The following is a 23,337-nucleotide window of genomic DNA, read 5'->3' on the forward strand; positions in this document are numbered from 1 at the left end:
AATGGTGTTAGAAATTGTTTGCATGCCTCTCCCTTCCCACAATTAATCCAACCAATTCATGTGAACATACTTTAGCAATTTTGATTACTAGTGAATAGTACAAAATTAAGAGTGTTGAGTAATGCATTCTGATCCCAGTATCCTATACCCAATATGTATGCAAAACTGAAATTTTACAAGGCTTTCCTTTCAGTCTTTGGTATTGGCTAAAGAGCTGCTCTAAAGCTTAGTTCAGTGCCCCCAAGAGCAAGGAGTGCTCATATTTGAGCAAAAGCTCCGGGACCCTTGTTTTCAGGGGACTGGCTAATTTACATGCTAACATATAGAGGTCTGTTGCAATTTTTCATTCTCAACCAGGAAAGCTGTATCTATTTTTTCAAAAGAGGCCTTATTTCATTTTTTTAAAACTTATTTTTACTTACAGAGTGGCTCTTGGGAATCTTTAACTGCTTTGCCTGCAAGCATGGCTGACTTATAATCACTATATATAGAAGGTGTGGGGGAGTGGAAGCAAAGTGATTTTACACTTGGTGAATGATACTAGTAACCCATGTATACTCTGATAATCTAACCATGTGAGTTGTGAGATATGAATTACATTTTGAAGCATATGAAGACTTACCAAGGCTCATTTTCAACATACCTCTTTTGCTTTGGGAAACTAAGGAACAGTAAATTAGGACTAGATTCTGCTTACAGAATTAATATCAGCAAACCATTCAAGAGACTGATATGGTTAGACTGAAATTGGTAGCATAATTAATGATGATTTTTTCAAGTACATGTAACACTGAATAAAATAGATTAAGTGATGGAAGTTGTCTTAGTGCATTTGCTATATAAGGCTTAAAACAATTCAAAATTTCACTCTTGCAGCTTTTTGGGTTGGACAGGGTCTCCAGATGGTGATAGTATTGCCAGAGATTCACTTATGTTATCAAGTAAAATCGCATTTCTTGCATGGAAGTTAAACAAGATGTGCTTTTAGCTTTATTTCAAGATAACCAGTGACTTGCATAGGAGCCTGGCAGCTGCCAGGGATGTGAAAATGCAGCCATGGCATCAATAAAATGCTCTTGTGTAGGTATTGCATATACTGCATTTGACAAAAATTGGTTGAACTTCACTGTTGCTGCATGTAATCTAGAGTTATTTTGCCTTTACCCTTTAATCTCCGGGATTGCAGGGGCCTGGATCAAGCTCGTTGTTACTCTGTGTCTTATCCTGTACTCTTCCATGGGCAGTATCAGATATTTCATAAGAAAATCTAAGACTCTAGAAAGGTTATTTGCATGGCTCTGTTTGGTCTTAACCTTGTATGTTGTAACAAGAGACTACTTTAGGCTCCAAGGCATGGAGATTTATAGCATTTTGGTAATCCATGCCTATAGGAGTTTAGTTTGTGCTCTACATATGCTTATCTCTCTACAGCTTTCAGCCATGTGAATGCATTATAGCCTGGGGTTTCACAGTCTAATAATGTGTTAAGTTGGAAAGTATTTTATTGATTTTTTTTCCCCTGTTTCTTTGTTAATTTAATGTTCTCTTGTACTGCTGCTGCTTTCCTGCCTTCCAATCAACACTTCTGTTTCTTATGCTTGTCTCATGCCTTTTTTTTTAGTATCCATTTCAGAATTTTTAAGATAACAAAGGTTTTCTAGATCTTGCTGGTTTTATCTTCTCCTGAACCTTCTTTCAGTTAGATCATTCTGAGGACATGGGAATATTGTATTACTGTCACTTGACAGAGCAAGAGTAGATCTACATTCCAGAAAGAAACTGTAGATATCAGTAACACATATGACAGTAGACTGGACTACTTCTAGCAACCATCTTCGAATGTTTCTTTCTGTCCCCACATCAAAGCCTTTCATAGAATATATCTTAATTTCTCAAAGACTGATAGACTCTTCTTGGTAGATGATATCAGGGGGTCTCATATTTGCCTAATGTTGTGGTTTTCATTAAGCATGCTGGAGACCAAAGGCATGAAGAATCCTCTGCTATCCTAGAAATGTCAAAAGCATTTTAATCAGATTCTTGATTTTTATTTTTCTGCATGTTTGTATAGAGAAAGGTGAAGTTCTCTGCTATGATGAAATTATTTTAGCAAGTTGCTTTGAACAAAATGGTTTGTATTAAAAGATAAACAATCATTACTAAATCTGCACTTAGATTGTGTGCTTTGTTACGATAACTTTCTAGCTTTCAGAAAAGGAAGGTCCTGCCTCATATCCATATTACAGTATCTTGTTGTACAAGTAAGATATTGCCAGTTATGTACAATGCTGACAGATTTATACTCCTTGTTTTTTCTTACTACATGTCAGTTTGGGTAGAACACTTCTTTTATCATAAACAAAAGTAATCTGTTTTCTGATACTATCACATAATACCTAAGCAGCACAGCTCCCGAGCTGCTCTGTTATTTAAAATGTGCTGCACTAGAAGTCTTGATGAATATTTGTTTACTCAATCTTTAGACTTAATTTATGAAGATCTACTCATTTTTGCTATTAATTAAAAAAATAATATTTAAGCAGCAACAAAGGAAAAAAGTTACTAAAGAAATGTCAAATGCTTTATTCATAAATCACTTCATGATTTGGGAATAATTCATTCAGTGTTTTTTTGGTATAAATGAATTGGAGAAGACAGCCTTTCTTGGCTGTAGAAATTACTGCACTGACAGCTAAGTTTTGAAAAAAAAAATTTCTCCTCTGTTCTCCCTACAAGCAAAATGTTTTAATAAACGAAGTTATTGTCTACTGGCTTTATTGGACATGTGGTCAGTTGTCATGTTCCTCTGACCAACTGAACAAAGTTTGAACTTCTGTCTAATTGTTCCCCGCTGTTAGGCTACCCTGTCATGATCAAGGCCTCAGCAGGTGGTGGTGGGAAAGGCATGAGAATCGCTTGGGATGATGAAGAGACCAGGTGAGATGCTGTCCAAAAGCTTGCCTTGATGAATGCTGCAGTTACTGAAGTTCCATTAAGCCATTGTGAGCTGACAGTTGAGCAGATATGAAATGTTAGACAGAGAAATTGGATATTATTTGGTTTTCTCCCTTTGGCATAGTGAGAAATAGACTTTGGAAGTTTGCATGTCCCTATCTCTAATGAATTATCGCATAAACATTACAAAACATTGTCCATTAATTTGAGTAAAAAACCAATATTAGTTAGTCCTATGTTAGACTGTAAATAACATTTTGCTGTATGCCTTTCAGAATGCTGATTTATTAATTCTCTGTGTTAGGTAGATTCACAAGCATTAATGCATGCCATTAGTTCTGTTAAAGTTGATGAGAGTGATAATTCATACATGGAAACTCATACGGTGTTACCAGAATGTGCTCTAATAAGCTGCATACTTCTGTGTTTAAAGCATTTGTGTCAGGAAACTATTGTACTTTTGTCTGTTTTGAAACAACACACAGATGTTTTCATGTCTCTTATTGGTTGTCTGAATCCTGAACATTTTGTGATGTTTTGTTGTTGACTTGGAATTTTGCAATCCATTCTCTGCTAATGTTCTGGCATCGAGGAGCCTGATTTCAACTCCGTGTGCTGCTGATCTTACAGAAAAAGGCATTTTCTGATTTTTCAAAGCTTGTAATGAAAAGCCTATTTGAGCCAAAGTAACCTGAATGTTTTCCTTTCTGCACAGAGGGAGCAGCGCATGTGCTGGAGTCAACTCAATGTACAACTGAAATTTTCATTAGTTTAATTTAGTCACCTGCAAGACTTCTCTGTCCCCTGTTAAATTTTCGTTTGTCAAAACCTAAGAACTGGATGAGAGACCAATGAATGTTTAGCAGTTAAATTTTAGTAAAGAAAACATGGTGGGTTTTTTTGTACCTTGCTCTTCCTAGTCCATTTATATTCAAACCTAAACAGGAAAATAGTGTTTTGTGCATTAGAATGAAGATCTAGAATAACCTGCTTTCTTAAAAGGATACTTTGTTGCTACTGCTTCAGAATCCAAAATTACTGCCTTGATCTTGTTCAGGCGGCAGTTCCATCTGTTGGACTTGAAGGGAAGGCGTTAATTTCTTTTTTAGCTCAGAAAAGAGCAAAGGAGCTCGATTAAAGTAACTGTTTTAAAGTAAAAGTGGATCTAAAATCACAATTGCTAACGTATTTTGGAGAAGGGCTGTGGTTATGGTTTAGAAAGTCACCTGGTAGAGTTGATTGGTACCAGTAGAAGCTAGCTAGGGATATTCTTTTATGTACATTTGCATATCACTGAATTAATTTAGTGATATTACTTTGACATAGTCCTATCTAATGATAATTTGGGATTTTTTTTTTTTTTGTATAAATGAGTTGGAGAAGGCAGGCTTTCTTGGCTGAAGAAGTTACTGCACTGCAGTAATTCTTGCCTTGTTTATGGAAAGCCTTTGAATGATAGAATATCTGGAATTGGGACCCACAAGGATCATTGAGTCCAATTCAGTTCTAAAGTATCATTCAGCCCCGCATTATTTGGAATTGTTATAATAATCAACTTCGTTACTTATGAAAGCCTGGTCTTTATAGTGTAATGTTAAATCTAAAAGGCCCTGAGAGGAACACCCAGGCAGCCACAGATCAACACTATTTATTGAACCTAAATCAAGGCGAAATGCTTATTTTAATTTCTTTGAATAAGTAAAATTAAGTTGACAAAATCCTTGTTTCAGGAAGAGGAACATGAGTTTTGAGAGAACTTGAAGACAAACAGAATTACTTTGCAAGTGAAATAGAACATTTGGGTTTCTCTTCCAGTCTGTCTTTAAGAATACCTGTGAGGTTGTAAAAGATTTGTTGTACATTAGTTGTGTTACAGGTCTGAAATTGTTCCTTTTTATGTGTTCAGAAAACACCTGACTTGAGTGTTTTGAAGGTGATTCAGTTGCTACTGACAAAACAATGTGTTTGATAGTTTTAATACCGCATAAAACTACCGTATAGTTTTGCTGCATTCAGGTCCATTACTACAATTTATCAGCTATGGGCAGACTCTGGAAAAACCAATATCTGAATGGCCTTTTGCATAAATGCAAGATGAGTGTGAAGAATGGTTGGTAATATTTTTATCTGTAAACTTGTGATCTTGTCTCATGAGATTAATTGAAAGTACTACTTGCAAACAAAATTCTTTATATAGAATCATTCCTGATTTGGAAGGGATCCACAAGGATCATGGAGTTCACCCCCTAGCCTGGCATAGAACCATCCCCAAGAGTTACACCATGTATCTGAGAGCATTGTCCAAGCACATCCTAAACTCTGTCAGGCCTGGTGCTGTGATCACTTCCCTGGGGTGCCTGTTTCAGTGCCCAGCCACTATCTGGGTGAAGAATCTTCTCCTTGTTTGAAACATATTTTGGATTTTCAGGCTGGTTGAACACTTTTCTTGTTTCAACTGGCTATGTGTACAATAAGGAGGCTTAAATGTATGTGTGGCATGATGTGGAAATAGCCACTGAAGTGAAAAAGACTGATCTGAGGAACTTAATTGCTACTGTTATAGAATTATTCACTGTGGTAACTTACTGCTTCAACATTCACATCCCTTAAATATGCCAAGTGATGACAGTTGTTTTAGATCCTCTGTAATTATTATATTATTCCAGCTTATAGCTAAGATGTCTGTTAATTTTCAGATAGTATTTAGCTGTTCACATGCCCTTCAGTGTGGACAGCTGCAGTATTGACCCCATCTCTGGATAGAGCTGATGTGTTTTTTAAGATCTGAGTCTCTCCCAGTTCTCACTTCTATTACTTTTTTCCAAATTTTGGCTAAGTTCTAGAGCGGAATTTTCTGTACAGTTCAAGCCACTGATGCATATCTGACATTAAAATAGCCCTATGTTCATTCTAATGTAACCCTAGCCAGTTTTCTTGGTTTGGAGAAGTATAATTTAGCATGCTTTTTTTTCACCTAATAGATGCCCACTTGCAATTATACTGAGAGTGAAGGGCAGATTTCTGAAAAGCAGTTTGCCTTGAGTTCAGATTGGTAGATTTTTTTACAGCCTGAGAAAGTTCTCCTGTGGTTTATATCTAAAAGCATTTTTAACTTAGTCATTGATCATCCCAGCTCTGGTCTTGCATGCAAAGAGCCTCTGTGCTTGTATCCCAGCGAACCTGATCTGAAAGTGCTTTCCAGGTATAGGCAATGTGAAGTTCATGATGCAGTACAGCAAAACATGACTGGGGCACGTGTCTGACTCCACCTCACCTGTATCATTCCCTCTTTGTGGAGAAACTAAAGGCTTCTTCCTTCCAGTATGCTCATAACAATTGTACGTCTAACTAGCTAACAAAATCTTTAGACTTCATGGCACCAAATGGCCTAGCAGCTGTGAAAAGGAATTAAATTCAGGACTCTGTCATTTCCAAAGAACACATTGAAATTTTCTGGCAGAGGCTGTGAGAGATCTTTGTATGTAAAGGCCCTTACTGGCTTGAAGGTTCAGTATTGGAGCACATCATACAGGAGCTATTGGCCTATGTTTTAAACTCTGTGGATTTGCAGATAGAAATTAGTTTCTTTAGCTAGTAGCTTCAGCTGCAGATATGATAATCTCCAGGCTGGAAATCTGTACTAAATTATTTTTTTAAGAGTTGCCTTTGAAAAATTTGGAGCTTTGTGTTAGTAATTCCCCCCTATTGTCTCACCTTCTGCAACTTTTCCTAGATATTGAAGTCTTGCATGCTTAGTGGGTATCTGTTTTGAAAATTTTTACCAAGGGAGCTTCCAGCAACAGATATTCAGAGAGATGAAAAGGTTTTGTCTTTTAACCTATAATAATAGGAAAATGTAAATTGTCCTGTTTTTGAAATTCTTTCTTGGTGCTTATGCCAATTTTGTGGACAGAAATCAGGCATCTGTTCTCAGATTCCAAGAATATCTTATAATTTCTCTTATGTGGTCTTATGCTTGGAAGGAACAGTGGGACTGGAATAAGTTAATGTGGAATAATGAGTAGCAAATCGTTCTGAATGTTCTACCTCCTAAAACAAAGGATATATGAAGTGTGCAGTGTAAGAGGACAATGCTTTAAAAACTCAACAGCATTACCTATTACAAGCCTATGCATTTATTATCTTCCCAAAACATTGCATTTGGCCTTTCAAAGTACTTTACAAAAACAGAAATGTATGGACTTGACATCTTTGGTCTGTCTTGCACAGGTATGTGCTGTTCAGGTAAAGGGAAGGAATCTATTGGATGAGTAAATAACAGTGTTTCCTAAATTCTTATTTTTTAAAAAAACCCACAGATTCACATGCCATCTACGTGTGCATATGTGTAAAATGGTGTGACTGGATAATTTTAGTTGATCTTTAAAAAAATTTGGAGTTAAGCTGAAGCAATCTCAATTGGTTCTGTGTGTCAAGTCAATGACATTTGAGTATATATTGGCTACTTATCTGGGTTTTAGAGAGCTTCTACAATACTAATGGCTATCAAACATCTACTTTTTGACTAGATGGCCCTTCTAATGCTGGTCTTGACAAGAAAAAAACTTTCTCAATTCGTAAAACTGAAATTTTACATAATGAGTACAGTCTTTTGTCTGACTAGCTCAAAAGAAAATTGTATTAATTAAAGCAGCACTGCTGATCTCAGAGCTGGAGGCAGAAAGTTGGCATGGCTATTTCACTTCAGACAACCACAGGAAGGCTTGTTACAACATCAGTAATGCTTTTGTACAACTTAAACTTCAGTGTGAGTAAACGTACTGGAGGGAGAGAGGGAAACCTTAGAGAGATCCTGTATTTCCTCTTTATAACTGTGCATGTTTGAAGGGATCTAGAGGCAGCTTCATCCTCTGAATAGCATCATCTCTCAGTTTAAATTGATTGCTTAGAGCTTTGCATGATTGGGTCTTGCATTGAGATTACACAGCCTCCCTAAAAAGCTGGCTCTGCTTCTTCATTCTTTCCAGTAATTTTTTCCCCCTCACATCCATTTGGAAGTAATTTTTATCACTGGACAATTACAACTGCACAGTTTTGTAAGATAAAACAAGGTCAGAATATCTGAGATAGTCATTCCTATTAGATATAATTTAAAATGATTTGCAGATGTATGGGTGAGATGATTAGGCACCTGTCTTTTTTAACAAGTATTGCAGTTTAGATTTCTAATTAGCACACTTCCTTCAGTGAAAGAAAAAGTCAATTTGAGTAATTGTGCATAAAACTATGTGACACAAATGTTTGCAAAACAAAATAGAGCCTTTGATATAGGAGTTAAAATAGCTGTAAATCAGTTTTAATAAGAAACACTGTGTATGGCTGTTTGTTACAGCACTTTGGGGTTTTTTGACAGATGAGGTAGTGCACAGAATCACTAATTTTGATGTCCCTTTTTTGTTTTTACTAGATAATTAAATATACTGAAGTTAAGTATGAATTAGGAGAGTTGTACATTAGGTATACTCTCTCAAAATGACAACATTGTTGAAAAAAATGTGACGATATACTTTTAAATTTACACTTTTCCCTGCTGTAAGTTTACCTGTCTTATGAATCTATGGTCTGGGTTAACTACATCCAAAAGGTGGAAAGCATGAAAATTTCAATTCAGTTGTGCTGTAGTTCTTACTCTGGGCGCAAGTGTCAGGGATGCTGTTTCAGTAGACAGTCACATAGAAATTTGACCCAGCTTTCCATATTTATCAACATGAATGTCAGTAATATGCCACTTCCAGAGCCTGTAGAAAATTTCAGTGAAGTCTTTGGGTCTCTGCATTATGCTCTGTCTCACCCTGAGAAAGCTGTTCATGAAGTTGTTTGTCAGTGCTTATGACAAAATAACTTCTGCTATTTAAAGAAAAAAAAAAGTTAATCAATAAAGTATCTTGCAATCCTTATTTTGTTTAACTACATATGTAAGAGAAGAAACAGAGAGAAGCGTACAGAATGCTCTGTGTAACACTCACTTATACTTTAAGCCAGGGAAAAACTACTGATGTGTTCTGTGAGGTCAAGTGTTGCATCTTTAGGTTGTGTTCAGTGGTGGAATTTGCAATGTCTGTAATATTACATTTGCAGTTCTTTAATGCACAATTAACCAACCTCTGCTGTTCTTGAGTATTAAAAGGGCTGTGTGCTGTGTGCTTCACCTTTACTTCTGTTACAGCAAGTTCTTGGTAATAGGTGGGTCTTAAAATCCTATTACTTTATTAGTTTTGCAGAAGAAAATGCCAACAAGGAAAATGAATATGTAATTGTTGTAAATTTTCAGGCTTCCTAAACACACTGGAATTTTTTGTGCTTTGAGAACGGTTTGGTTTGTGGTTGATTGGGATTTTTTTTGTCTTTGTAAAAGCATGAAAAAAGGGATACTCATTACAGAATGAGCTGCAAATGGTATAACTTGGTTTTTGGATGTGTGTGTTGATTAGTGAAGATTGACTGTTTTCTGAAATCGGTAAGTGTTTTTTCTTGTATGCTTCAGGGCTTTCAAAATACAGATTATTCTTTTTGTTCTCATTATTTAAGGGAAGGTTTTAGGTTTTCATCTCAAGAGGCTGCTTCAAGTTTTGGTGATGATCGCTTACTGATAGAAAAGTTCATTGATAACCCTCGTCACATAGAAATCCAGGTTTGTACTATTATTATTATTACTACTATTAATTATTGTATATTTATTTAATGAGGTTTGAACTCATAAATAAATGAAAGTTCAAAATGCTTCAAACACTCCACTAAAAATGGCCTAGAGTCTTTTGTTTTCCGGTGTCTTGGGTCATTGCTCAAACTACTTGGCTATCATGTACAATACAGCCTTCCTGTTTTTATTCTCTAGCATTTCTTTGGCAGGAAGACTGTGAACTGTACTCAGTTTGTTGGGGGAGAAAAAAAATGTCATAGACATCTGTCCTGAAGGCTGGAGGTTTTGAAGTCTGGATCCTGTTGGAGTGCTTGAGCGCCGTAGAGGATGTAGGGGTTCAACAACTGCCATGCTTGACAATTTGTTGCAAGGTCTTGGTGGTTTTGTCAGTATTTTGGAATTATGTTCTGAAGGATCTAATTCCACTTGAGAACTTAGGAGGATTTGTGTCCCATTTTGGGCAGTTTGTGGTTCAAAACTAGATGTATTCTCTTTAATTTCTGCATTATTTCCATTTCTGTAATTTATTTGATTTAGAGTTAAGTCAGGTCTGATGATGCAGCCAAAAGTTGTTTCTTTTAGGCACTTGTTCACAAAATTACGATTTCAAAATTTGTGATGTTTGATCTTACGTAGGTAGCTGAATTGTGTTTGTCAGTAGCCATGAGGTATTTCCTGACAAGAAATCTATACAGAGCATATTAATTTCCTCAACAGAAATTACCTTTTATGCAGAAATTTCATTTCTTTTTGCACAGAATTTAACCCTTTCTGTGCTGTGGCACATGGTGTTTTAATTTTTAAGTAGTAGGACCCTGAAGTCGCTCAATAACTGAGTGAAACAACAGTAAACTTGATAATGTGGGATGATTTCTGAGAGATATTTTTAACATTTTTTCACTCTGCCAGGTGTGTGCACGCAGCCTGATGCCTCCTATGGGACTGACTTGCATATCATAGAATCTTAGAATGGTTTGAGTTGCAAGGGACCTTGAAAGGCCATCTAGTCCAACCCTCTGCAATGAGCAGGGACATCTTCAACTAGATCAGGCTGCTCAGAGCCCTGTCCAACCTGATCTTGAATGTTTCTGGGGAATAAGGCATTTGCCACCTCTCTGCAACCTGTTCTGTTTCACCACTCTCATAATGAAAGATCTCTCCCTTATATCTAGTCTAAATCTATTATTTGTAATTTAAAGCCATTGCCCCTTTTCCTGTTTCTGTAGGCCCTGCTAAAAAGTTTGTCTCCATCTTTCTTATCAGTTCCCCCTCTAAGTACTGAAAAGCTGCCGTTACATCTCCCCTGAGCCTTCTTTTTTCCAGGCTGAACTACCCCACATCTCTCAGCCTTTCCTCACAGGTGAGGTGTTCAGTCCCTCTGATTGTTTCTGTGGTTCTGCTCTGAACCTGTAGGAACAGGTCCACAGGTCCATGTCTTTCCTGTACTGAAGACTCTAGAGCTGGATGTAGTAATACTGGTATGATCTTAGCAGAGAGGAGTAGAAGGGGAGCAGGGAAGAAGGAAGAGTGAAATGAAGAAACGGTCTCTAAACAGTGAAACAGCAAAATGGAAAAACAGTGTAGAAATTAAATTTATATCCCGCCTTATTCTCTATTGAAAAGTCATGGAAAGGTACATAGTGAACTCAATTTCAGCATTGATCTTTGGGTCCAAAAGAGATCAGATTGCTGGAGCATCTTTCTGAATTCTCTTGCTATGGCTAATAATTTTTGGCTACCTGTGTCTCTTTTTCTTTCTGTCTGTGCAGATCAGTACACCTTAAAGATCTTTCTTTCAGTGCTTGTAGATTTGGGAGATTCAGCAGGTTCCTACTGATTCTTCAGTGGCAAAAGTTATATGAGATTGATTCTTCCATGCTTCCATGAGTTTGGGGCAGATTTTACATTGTCTTGATTCATTTAGGTTTAAAAAAAGGTTACCCCAAAAAGTTAAGTAGTACTGTATTTAGGAACTGTTGAATAATTTCAGCAAAATGACATTGCTATTAATAATTTATAGTTTTATTTATAATGGGTATACAGTGAATGTTGTTTTTCCTTATACAAGCACTTTGATGGTACCTTTTAACAATATCATAGCATATCATTTTAACTTCATGTTCTAATCAGCTTTAGGACATTGACCTTGGTTCACTTTCAAACTGCTGAATATACAAACAATTTGAGACCAGATGCCAAATATTTATGAATTCAGCAGAGACTTTTAAATAGAACTTTTTTTAGCTTTCTTATATTTCTCCAAAGCATTGGTACTTAAAATTATTAAATAAGAAGTTTCCTGTGTCTAGCTATAAAACAATCACTTTGTAAAACATGAGAAAAGACTAAAACAATTAACAGGAAAATAGAGTCCAAATACACTTCATGCTTGAACTGATTTGAAGTCTTGTTCTCCTGAAGTATCTGATAAAAAGTTTAAAGTAAGAGTACATGGAATGTCTACTACTTGGCCAGACAACAATCCTACAACTGGAAACAGAATTTAGCTGAATCATGTAGGAGGGATTCCACTACATAATATTTAATTATTTTGGCATGTAGATGTACATAGCATGTACTAATGTCCTAATCATCTAGTCCCACAGAATGGGGTGTTTTCTGTTATGAATATTTAGAGAAAAGAAACAAAAGCTGTAGCTGGGACATGCATTTTTAGTGAGATGTGTACTGGAATCTCACATCATCTCGGAGATGATGATTTCAGAATGCTGCAAATGTCTTCTGAGATACAATTGTTTTATGGTTAATTTCTCTTACTGGAACAGTGGATGGAATAAAGATAAAAACCTAATGCTGGATGTTGTTGGCTTATTCTATTTGTAATTACTTTCTCATAGTAGATGTTTGTGCATGTCTCTATTTTCCATTAATTAATAATGGAAAAACATTTCCTTTAAGATCCAGGTTGCTGAAGTTTAATTAGATATGAGAAATGTCCTGAAATGAAAAAAAAAAAAAAAAAAAAAATTACTGCTTGTATTGAAAAAATGTATTGTGCTTCTCTCCTCTCTCTCTCTCTCTGTATTTTTCAGAAGAGGATATCCTCTGAAAAATACAGAGAGAGAGGAGAGAAGCACAATGACCAGTTTTTATTGCAACGTTCCAAGATTTTTTTGTTTGTTTTGACAAGACAGAATTCTGTAGAAATGTGTAGGCTTTCTAACAGTGAAGCAGAAATGCTCACAAGGAATCAATCTACTTACAGGACAGTGATTTTTCCATCGAGTACCATGCTATGCTCTAGAGGTACTGCTTTAATACTAAAATAACCCCTACAAAAAATGAGTCCAAAAATCTTTGGACTGCCCAAATGATTTGTAGGGCCCCATGAGTTTGTAGCGTTCCACTCATCTACATTGGATGGGTGAGCACTTTGGTAGGAAGCACCTGTTTTTTTGTTTCCCTTTTCCCTTGAGTCCCTTCCTAGGGAATCTAGCAGTTGGCTGGAGCATCCTGGTGCTACTGCTGCTCCCCCTGGACAGGGAAGAAGGTTCTGGGAAAGCTGTCTATCTGCTAGACCTCTTTTTTCACTAGAAAGCTCCATATATTTGTGGGAGCACAACAAAATTTTTTAGGAGGGAAAACATCTGATCTTACCAGAATACCCTAGATCTGATGTTGCACAGTGCACATGGGTTGTCTTCATAAGTTCACTGCCTCGTTTTCAGTCACATCTACCCGGATTTTTCACGCCTTAGCAACCATTGGTGTCATAGATGGAGGAATTCATCTTGCCTAGTGCCACAGTTGCTCTTTGATGCTAAAAGGAGTAATAAATAATACAGATTCGTTGTCACAAATGTGAATAGATATGGTTGAGTTCACACAGTTTGAGGAAGATTGTCTCCTTGTTTTATCTTGTCAGTTTTCAGTGTAGAACTGAGCTATTAAAGAATGAAGCATGAATATTGGCATGGGTTCCTGCAGACCAGAGCAGGAAGATAGATGGGAAAAAAAAAATGGGTTAGAAGAAAAATTTTACAAGGAAGAAAGGGAGCAGGTGTGGTCCGTGTTAAAAGAAATTGTTCTAAGAATAAGTGTAATTTTATCATCGTAAGATGGGAAGAAGTCTACTTAAATCTTCAAATCTAGTATTTGGTATTGGAAATGGCTGCATCATACTGTCAATTTCATAAAGGGACAGAGTTCCTTTTCTTACTTTCACCTCTAGTTTGAAGTTGACAAATCAATTAAGAGTTTTATGCCGTGCTCAACTTGTGGGCTTTTTTCTAGTGTGTAATTTATATGGTTGGATCTAGATACTTGATTTTGTTACCTCTTCCATGAACTGAAGCTGCAGCCAGGAACTGTAGTTATTGATTTTTCTAAAATTTCTCTAAACTACTCCTTTTATTTCCTTTGAAAGTACTGAGGTAGCTGCAAATTTTATTCTCCTTAAGGAAGGAAAACAAAGTTTCTGAAATTTTTCATTAGACATTTTTTTCTGAAAGCTTTTTTGTGTAATTCAGGAGCAAAATTTGGCATCCTTTGAGATTTATTTTGTTGATGCAATATTTTGCTTTTGTGTAACTTCGTAATGCAGTTTTAATCTGATTTCAGCCTTTTGTAAGAAGATCCCTAATGTTCAGAAATCAAATTTTGAAGTGAGAGTGTGTTTTGCTATGTACAAACTCTACATAGAGGCCTTAGAATAGTCCTACTCAGAATTTGAAGGAGTGTTCAATTAGTGTTTCATATATAATTAATTTTCTACACAAGCTTTTTTTCCCCAGACTTTATTTTTAAATTGCAAAAGAATCCCAAACCCTAAATTCTGCATGACAGTATTATGTCAAAAGACAATATGCTTACAATTGTTTGTTAATAGCAGTGTGTTACTGTTTCAGGTTTTGGCAGATAAACATGGCAATGCCTTGTGGCTGAATGAAAGAGAATGCTCCATTCAAAGGAGAAACCAGAAAGTTGTGGAGGAAGCCCCAAGGTGTGTATACTGGATTCTTGATGCAGCTTCGTAGTAACTGAAAGCACTTTGGAAACCTGCTGGTTCTATTTATTGTACAAATGCAAGCAAACTTTATTTTATTAAAAAGCACAAAGAAAAGAAATATTTGTTACAGTCATTTGACTGTAATGCAATTCTGATGTTCTTGAGGGTGTTTTGATTCTGCTTTACAGTGTCTTTCTGTAAGAAAATTGGTGTTGTATGTTAATTTTTTTTCATGATCTTACCAATCTACTGTATGTGATAATGGCTTTGTTTATATATGAGATTTTTCTTTGATACTCACTTTTGAATATAAAAGTCAAGTAAAATATGAAATAAGTATGAATTTTACCACAGGTACAGGTATTGGGCTGTTAGAGTAATTGTGTAAAGGCCACATAATACTGTCCATTTGAATTGGAATATGAAATACAAAATACTCTGCAGCACTTCTAGTACCCATTCATGGTAGTGGGCTGGAGATCTAGGTGTCTAGTAACTCAAAAGTACAAAATTATTTTAATCTTACTGGTTTAATGTGGAGCTGAAATATAATAATGTGGTTGCTGCTGTGCAAGATATGTTCTTGCCGTGTTTTGTGTTGCATAGCAATCATCAGAGAATATATTTATAAAAAGGGCAGCAAGAAATTCTGATTTCAGGAAGGCAGACCCAGGTATATCACTGCCTGTGGGAATTACCTGTGTAATATGTTCACCAGCTGGGACGGGTTTGCTGTGTTTTTTTATAGCACAGAACTATGTGATGCAGCAGTTTGGGATGTGAGGAAAAACACATCACCCAAATGACATTTCTTTTGAGGTGCCTCATTAGTTAATGTTGAATCATAATTGCAGGACTGCTGCTGTTTGGGCTATATTTTAAATAAAAGAACAAAGTTTAAAGATACAAGTCCACTTATAAATGCTTCCTGCTAGTGCTTGTGGATTTCTTGAAAGCCTTATGCTCCTTATGCCTAAAGATCTTACTGTGTTTTTGTGGAAAGTGAATACTTCAGGCCCTAATATAATGCACATGTGTCTGTATGTGTACCTAAGCACTTAAAAGAGGAGTATCTTCTGCCTCATGAGTATGTGTAAACCAATGCCTGTTATTCCTGCCTGCTCCTTCTCCATGCCTGTGGTCAATTCAAGTGGCATGATACGTCTTTCTTTCACCAGCCAGCTGTGATCAGAGTGTTGTCTTTCATCAGAAATACCAGCCTTTTAACTTTCTTGGGCTTCTCTGTTGGAGTTGCCAGTAAGTTTTCTCATCCCCTCCTATAACCCTACAAGAGTGTGAGCAAGTCAATAGCTTCCAAAATTTGGCGTGAAAACTTTTCTTCCTTTTTGTTGTTGAATGTTTTAGACTGCCAGGTTTCTACTGGCAGCTTTGGAAGCATTACATGCCTTACAGCCACGTGCACTTGGCTGCAAAATCCATTAATTTTCAGAGGGTTACAAGACTTGCAGATAAGCAGGGCACTAACTTCTGTGAGACACCAGAGAGACCCTAAAGCTTCAAGTTAACCCTTCCTGTGAATGCTGTTTTAGTTTGATTGCTTAAGGAATCCTGGACACACCTCTTCTTGTACGGCTGGATGAAGGAAGGAGACTGTCCTCTTTTCTCCTGTTTTAAATGGTAGCTGATATTAAGAACTCTGGCATAGGACTAACCTTTTTATTTTCTTTCATGAAGCCTGGGAGATAGGGGTGTTATGGGCTAAAGTGTTGGGTTGGTTTGTTTGTGGTTTTTTTAGGGCTTTTGACTTTGGCCTCTTCTCATGCCTTTTTTGATTTACTCTATTATGATGACATTTTCCTTAGTGTCTAATTTAAGAGATTGAGGGCCTTTTGGCTTGGAGAGTAACCTATGATTTTCTTAAAGCAAAATCTGCAGCTGCTGAACTTACGGATCATTTTGTATTTGTGTCTCCAGCTTTACTAGGGAAGTTTAATCTTTTGTTAAAAACAAACAAAAAATGCTGTGTTTTGCCGAGAGAAATCCCTTCAGCTCACGCACTAATGAGGTCACAATATTCAAGGGACCCCTGGTGTTCATGATGGTCAATCCCCCAGATTCAAATAGGAGACCAAAAACTTTACTTCTACCCTTTTCACATGGTGGGTTGTCCTCTTTTGGGAAGCACAGACAATAAGACATCCAATCGTCACTAGTTTTTTAGTTTGTGCTCGGCAAAGTTAGTGATGCACAAAGCTTCTAGTGATGTACCATAATTTCATCTGCTTCTACTTTCACATTTTTGGATGTGCTTTATCTTATCATTCCACAGAGGCTGCCATTTAAAGAGATGAGTGGTGTTGAATAGTTTTAATGTTGTTCCTTAGTTGAGTTTTTGTTCCTCAACTGCCCAAGGTCTTCTCTGCTCATTTTCACGGACAGTTGCCATAAGAAACTGTACTTTGTCAAGAAAAAAATACAAAGGTGTGGTTGTATTTTCCTGTTGCTGGAGTGATTAATAAAAGATTGTTTTCCATGTGGAGAAACAAGGCCTATAAGTTTATCAGAAAATCCATGGATCCTTTAGGATTAATCAAAATTGAATGCAGAAGAGTATTAACTGAAGTCCTATTCAATTATTGGAGTAGTAACTCAGAGGAGTGCTCTAAAACTTTACTTTTGTGAGCACATGGGTCCTATCTAACAATTTCTGAACGTTTAGAAGCTTCTTAAAGCACTTCAAATTTGCCTCACCACTTATGTGAAGGAATGGTCATATGTTCAGAGGCACTGACAATTTGAATGAATGTATACAGGCAGGAACTTAACAGAAAGATGCATTATTGAATTAGACTCTATCTCTAGGTTCTTCTTAGAGTTGTTATGCATATATGTGTGGCAGACACTACATTTCCTCTCACTGTGTAGAAATCCTTGAAAGATTTTGGGTTAAGAGAAATGTGAGCCTGTTCTGTTTGTGACTGTGTATGTGCTTCATTAGTGAGCACCATTTAGATGTGAGGGCAGAACTGTGTACTCAAATCCTTTAGCCTATTTATGCCCATGGTCTGGTAGTATATAACGAATATCTCAAAGGATAATGTTTTGGGTAGGTAAGTAATTTTTTTAAACAAACAATATGCTTGGAGTGGGAAAGCTGACCTCAACGTTTAGAAAACTGAGTTTCACTCTCCCAGTGTGGTGGAATCTTCAGAGGAAGGGTAAGTGTTACTGATAATTTATTTTTTGTCCGAACTGTTTGCATTTTTCAAAATCTCATCTTTGTCTGTGAGTGAAAGTGATAAGGGTATTTTGGGAAGCCTTGTTTGATGAGCTAGTGGTGGAGAGGTAACATCTTGCCCATGTCCCTGGCTGTAGAAACAAAGTGACAAACTGATTGTATTCCCTTCTATTAACTTTACAATAACTTCATGAAGGTCTTATGAATGAGTTGTCACGTCTGATTTATTTTTTCTTTTTGATGGTTTTATTTTGTGAATTTTTTTTATGTTAGCCTTTGTGCTGCCTTAGGAGCTGTTCAGTCTAAAGAAAAACAGGTGTATGTGAGAGAAAGATTTGAAATCAGGTTTAAAATGCTGTGCTTTCAAGTGATGTCTAATTAGACTGGAGAAGAGTTATCTTGGTTATAAAAGGTGCATGGTTAAAAAAGGGAGAAACAATGTAGTTGAAAGGTAAAGCAGTAGAGGGGAATATGAAAACTTTGGTTAATTAACCTAGCCAATGGTAGGGATGATCCAGTCGTTTCAGAGAGTAAAGCTTAACTGTGTGGCAGAGATCAAGTTTAGCAATGTGACACCTGTGTTCCATTCTCTGGCTACAGCAGGAGGTGAACAGTGAGATCTCAGACTTACATTTAACAAGTGTAGGTAAGACACCACTGTAATGAAGGGGAGTAACTGTCTTTCATCTGTATGAGAATAATAATGGTTATTCTAGAAATATAGTATGAAGCTGATATTGAGAATGTTTTGTTCTTCATAAGCCACTCATTGACCTTTCATAATCAAAGCCCTGCAGAAACTCCACACTGAATTATAGAATGTTGATTTCAGGTAATGTATTATCCTCTTACCAAATCAAAATAAGAAATATTATGAAACTATTTTACATTCATCAGTGTGTATTCTTATAGGTATGATGCAGTTTTTTGTCTTTGGGTCTTCCGTTTCATCTGATGTAGGATCTCATACAGCTTTCTTGAATGAGACTTGACTTCCTTTTTCTGTTGGTCCCATTGTTTCCCAAGAAAAAAAATATTTCCTAAACTCTGAAAAAGCTTGCCTTATGGCCTGTCAGAATCTGCCTGTATGGGCACTGGAAGGACAAGAGTAATCCTGTGAGGACTACTCACACTAAAAGTGTGAAGTAGCACTTTTCCAGTAAAGAGAAGGATTCCACTGTCTCCTACTTTGCCTAGATGTTTGCTCACTTCCGGTGTCATGTCAGATATGGTTTGTTGTGGCAGAAGTCTCTAGCTCTTCTGTGAGTTCAGATCTCAGTGAAAAACACCACAGTAATTGCTGAAAGATAAGTCCTGACCTGGCACTGGCTTCTGTCTGAGTGCAGTCTGGGGCTCCAGATGAAGCTTCACTGGCTTTGAGGCCACTTTAGACAGGTGAGGGCTCCTTTGCAGAGTCAGGGCCCACTGTTGAAGCTGTCTCAAGAAATATGTAACACTTGGTGGTTTACTTTGAAGGAATAACTTAGAGGTAAGGTAGAAGTGACTCTCTATTCCCTTTAAATGATAGCTGAGTAATGTGTCTAATGTTAGTCAAAACAAATATAAATAGCAAGTGTATTTACAAGCTTATGTAAGATGAATCCAGTAAGATGAATAGCTACAATAGCTTCATTAAAAAAATCAGTGTATCAGGTTGAGGGGCCAACTGGTTTCAAGGCTTTGGTGGAATACCACAGGGGAAAAAAAAAAATCTATATCTACATATCTAATTTACCTGCATAGGTTAATCTAAATTTGAATTTATGGTACAGATGAGACTAACAAGCAAAATGTGTTACTTCCAGAAATATTTCCAGAGTCTTTTGATTCAGTGGCCCAGTGGAAGTTGTGGGGTGCCCTCCTAGAATGAGGGACATGGCATTTGGGCAGTGTTCACAGTGGCTCCCAAGGTGGTAGCTGAGCTGCTCTTTTTGTGCCCTTAAGTGTGTCCAAGATTTGTGGAAAAGAATGCAATGTGGATAATAAATGTCTTCTAAGATTGCATTGGTTTGTATATCTATTTTCATTTAATTTGCATTATTTTAGATCTCATTGTTCTAAGAGTGTTGTGTTCTGTTATTTTATTTTTTAGAGAATATGGTTATTTGTCCTGAAATTCCTGTACATTAGCAGTAATTGTAAAGCATGCAGTGTATCTACTTAGGGGCAATATAAAGACATACATTTGACAGTCTTGACTTATTTTCATAACTTTAATCATCATGCTGTTCTCTTTTGACCATAGTTTAAACAGAAGAGTAAATGATAGAATAATTATTGTTTTTTAACTAAAAAAGTCATTGTTTCTATTTTGTAGCACTTTTCTAGACCCTGAAACTCGAAGAGCAATGGGAGAACAAGCAGTAGCTCTTGCCAAAGCAGTAAAGTATTCCTCTGCTGGAACCGTAGAATTCCTTGTGGACTCCAGTAAGAATTTCTACTTTTTGGAAATGAATACTAGACTTCAGGTAAGAAAAACAACTCTTCAGATTCTGAAAAGTGTTATTTAAATAAACAGACCATAACCTTCTCCCATATTTAAGGGTCTGCTCCTGCAAAGATTTAAACATAAGTATCTTGATGCATGTGAGCACTTCCCACTGTACTTAAAAGATCTACTCACTGAAAAGATCTACTCACATAAGCCTGCCTATGTGAGACTTTGCAGCAGCAAGCCCTTGCACAGCACTCAAGTAAATGTTCAAAGCTTTTGCTCTTTGTTACACTTGACCTAAAGACCTTGCAAAAGGTCACTGGTAAGTGCCAATGTGGGTTCACGGTAAGTGGCTAGCCACTGTGCTCTGAGACTTTTCCTGAAGCCTACTGGTCCCTGAAGTTTCTTTCTTATTTTTTATACTTTGATGATGACTTGCTGAGTTTCTCTAGGAGAGTGATTGAAATGATATGTGTATATGAGCAATAAAACACTAGCAATCTGCATGTGATTGAAATTGTGACTGGAATGCAACTGTGTAAAAAGCATGCTGGCGCAATTTTTGTGACAATTCATGTAGTCAGTAGAAGCTGTTCTAATGTACACTGCAAGTGAACAGATGAACAATGTGTTATGGAAAACCTCCTCTACCACTTTTTTGATTGTTTGATGGATTTCTGGTCATAAGCTAAGAAAGCAGGTATGTAACTTGAAGTCTGAGATCATTCTTGAAGACCGGAAGAGTGTTCAACTTGTAAGCAAGTCTGTTCTGTTGCCTTTATCCTCCATTTCCCACTTTGTTAAATAACACCAGAAAGACTGAAATGTGGAATCAAGCACCGTTTTTATAATCTTCCCATTCTGTTTTAGCTATATTTCATTTGGGTTGTGTCCTGTGTGCTGCTTGTACACGTGGGCAATGATAGAACATAAAGAGATCCTCATAATCTGACATCTTTGTGTGACCTTATGTAATAATTGGGTAAATTTATGATTTATCTAAGTTTATGCTTTGGGTAAAGAAATTAAAGAGAATTTGGGGAGTGTTAAAATCTGTGCCAGGGGAAGATTGCTGTTAAATTTTTTTCTTGCCTTGCAGGACAGCAGTGGTTTTGGAATTAGCCATGACAGTCACTTCACATGCCTTTGTTACGCACTATCAGGTCCACCTTAGATTCAGTTAGAGGGAGTGGTGATTGGTGGCAATGTATAGTTCATGAAAATACTATGAAGAAGTCACTCACTTTGGTCACATTGTTTACACTTCCCCCCATCAGTAGTTTTTGAGCCAGTGTTTCTTCAGTGAATTCACATTCTTGTTTACATAGAAGAAAATGAATGTATGGTTTTCTGCATAACCCACCAGAACTTCAAAACCATTTCCTTGCTGTGGTAGTCTTGACCATGAGTTCCTAAATGGAATTTGTGGGGGAATAACCTTGGACTCGTTTTTGTGGGTTGTTTTTAAGACATTATCTTTGCTGTTTTGCAGTGTCTTCCCCCTGCAATACCTGCTGGTACATGTTTGTAGTCCCAAATTTCTAAGGTCTCCATGTAGGCAGGTAGAAAGCTTTCACAATTATGTCTTTAAGGACTTTAGTCTCCTTTTGAAATATAGCCTAAGCAGTTTGACAATCCCCTATAATAGCAAATTCATTCTTTGCAACTTATAAAGAAATTTACTAATCTTAAATTAGACTACTTGTTTAGATATTCTCTACTTCCTCTATCCTGACTGTGAATTGTCTCTAATTAGCATTTCAGCTTGAGTCTGGAGTAGTAATTCTCTGATTTTTCTCCAGGCTTACCTGATTGATCTCTCACTTCTCCCAAGTCTCAAGATTTACTTTCTGTTCAGCTAACAATTATGCAACTAATGTATTGTACTTGCTCCCCACTATTAAGAGCCAAGCCTAGAAACTCCACTGAAGCTTGTCCAGCTTTAACTTCAGGGCCAGGATAGTCTCCAGATGTCCCTGTGTTATTGCTTCAGTCTTTTTTTTCCTTTTGCATCTCCTAACTCTGATTAGTGACTAACAGATTTACTTGCCTTGTTCTTGCTGAACACCTCACAACTGGAAGAACTTTCCAAAATGATGGTTGTGTGATCTATAAATGTTCCTCTTAAGATATTTGTGCATTAGACACAGCTACAGGTCAAATCATCAGAACATTTCTACTAAATTATGCAGTTTTTTTGTCTGTTTTAATATTTCAGCAATCTCTGATCAGATCACTGGAACATTTTTATTTTAGATACAGGCTTCAGAATATACTTGCAAACTAGACCGTGTCCAGTATTTTGCCTGTTAATTTCTCCCCTCCCTCCCTCTGGTGTATCTTTTGGATGCCTTTAAGTCTTTCTTGTAAATTGTTTTGCAGTAATCAGAGTTGTATTGTTACTTTGCTGGGTTTTTTTTAGGGGGCTCTCTGGGAATATACCTTTTCTGTTGTATAGTTATGCAAAAGAAGTGTAAATAGCACCTTGGAGGAAGTTTATATTTTATTTATTTTTTTTTGTTTTAAATGTTGCTGCAATACTATACAAGATTGAGAAGCAAAGGAAAATTGGTGAATCAGCTCCATTGTGTCTTTTGTATGCTACACAAATTTGTTACAGATGTTTTACTGCCTCTAAGTGATTCAGATAGAATGGCTTATTATTTGCTGTTGGCAATGTTCTTTTTGTTATATCTGCTTTTGTATCATCTTTCAGAGGCTAGCTGGTAAGTATGAGACATAAGATTGAGGATTGGGTAATAGCGTAGTATTCTTACTTTCCACAAGGGAACGTAGAGTTGTTCCCCCATAGCAGCTACCAGAGAACTTCTGTGCAGTGTCATTTAGGGCACTTTTGCAGTGGTTTTCAGGCACTTACCACTGTTAAAATTGAGGCAGACCAGATGTCGAATATCTGATTCTTCATAGCTGCTCATAGTGTGGTGTATTTTCTGTAACCTAGTTGTCATCAGCCTAATCATGGTCCAAAACAGCTTATCAAGAGCTTTGCAGTAAATACAAAGTTTCTGACCCCTTAGATTGATAGCTTTTCTGACTTCCAAGTTACATAAAAATCTCCTAAGGTACTTCAGAAGTGCTGGCTTTCACCAGAAAAGTTT

General features: G+C 36.8%; 1 protein-coding gene across 1 annotated transcript in view; it reads left to right on the forward strand.

Annotated features, from left to right (window-relative positions):
* Positions 1-23,337, forward strand: part of PCCA (propionyl-CoA carboxylase subunit alpha) — a 264,586-nt gene that overhangs the window by 77,076 nt on the left and 164,173 nt on the right. The window contains 4 exon segments of the mRNA XM_040054654.2: positions 2,859-2,937; positions 9,505-9,607; positions 14,485-14,579; positions 20,102-20,252. Coding sequence (XP_039910588.2) covers positions 2,859-2,937; positions 9,505-9,607; positions 14,485-14,579; positions 20,102-20,252 — 428 coding nt within the window.

Source organism: Hirundo rustica, chromosome 2, assembly GCF_015227805.2.
Source record: "Hirundo rustica isolate bHirRus1 chromosome 2, bHirRus1.pri.v3, whole genome shotgun sequence".
Lineage (NCBI taxonomy): Eukaryota > Metazoa > Chordata > Aves > Passeriformes > Hirundinidae > Hirundo > Hirundo rustica.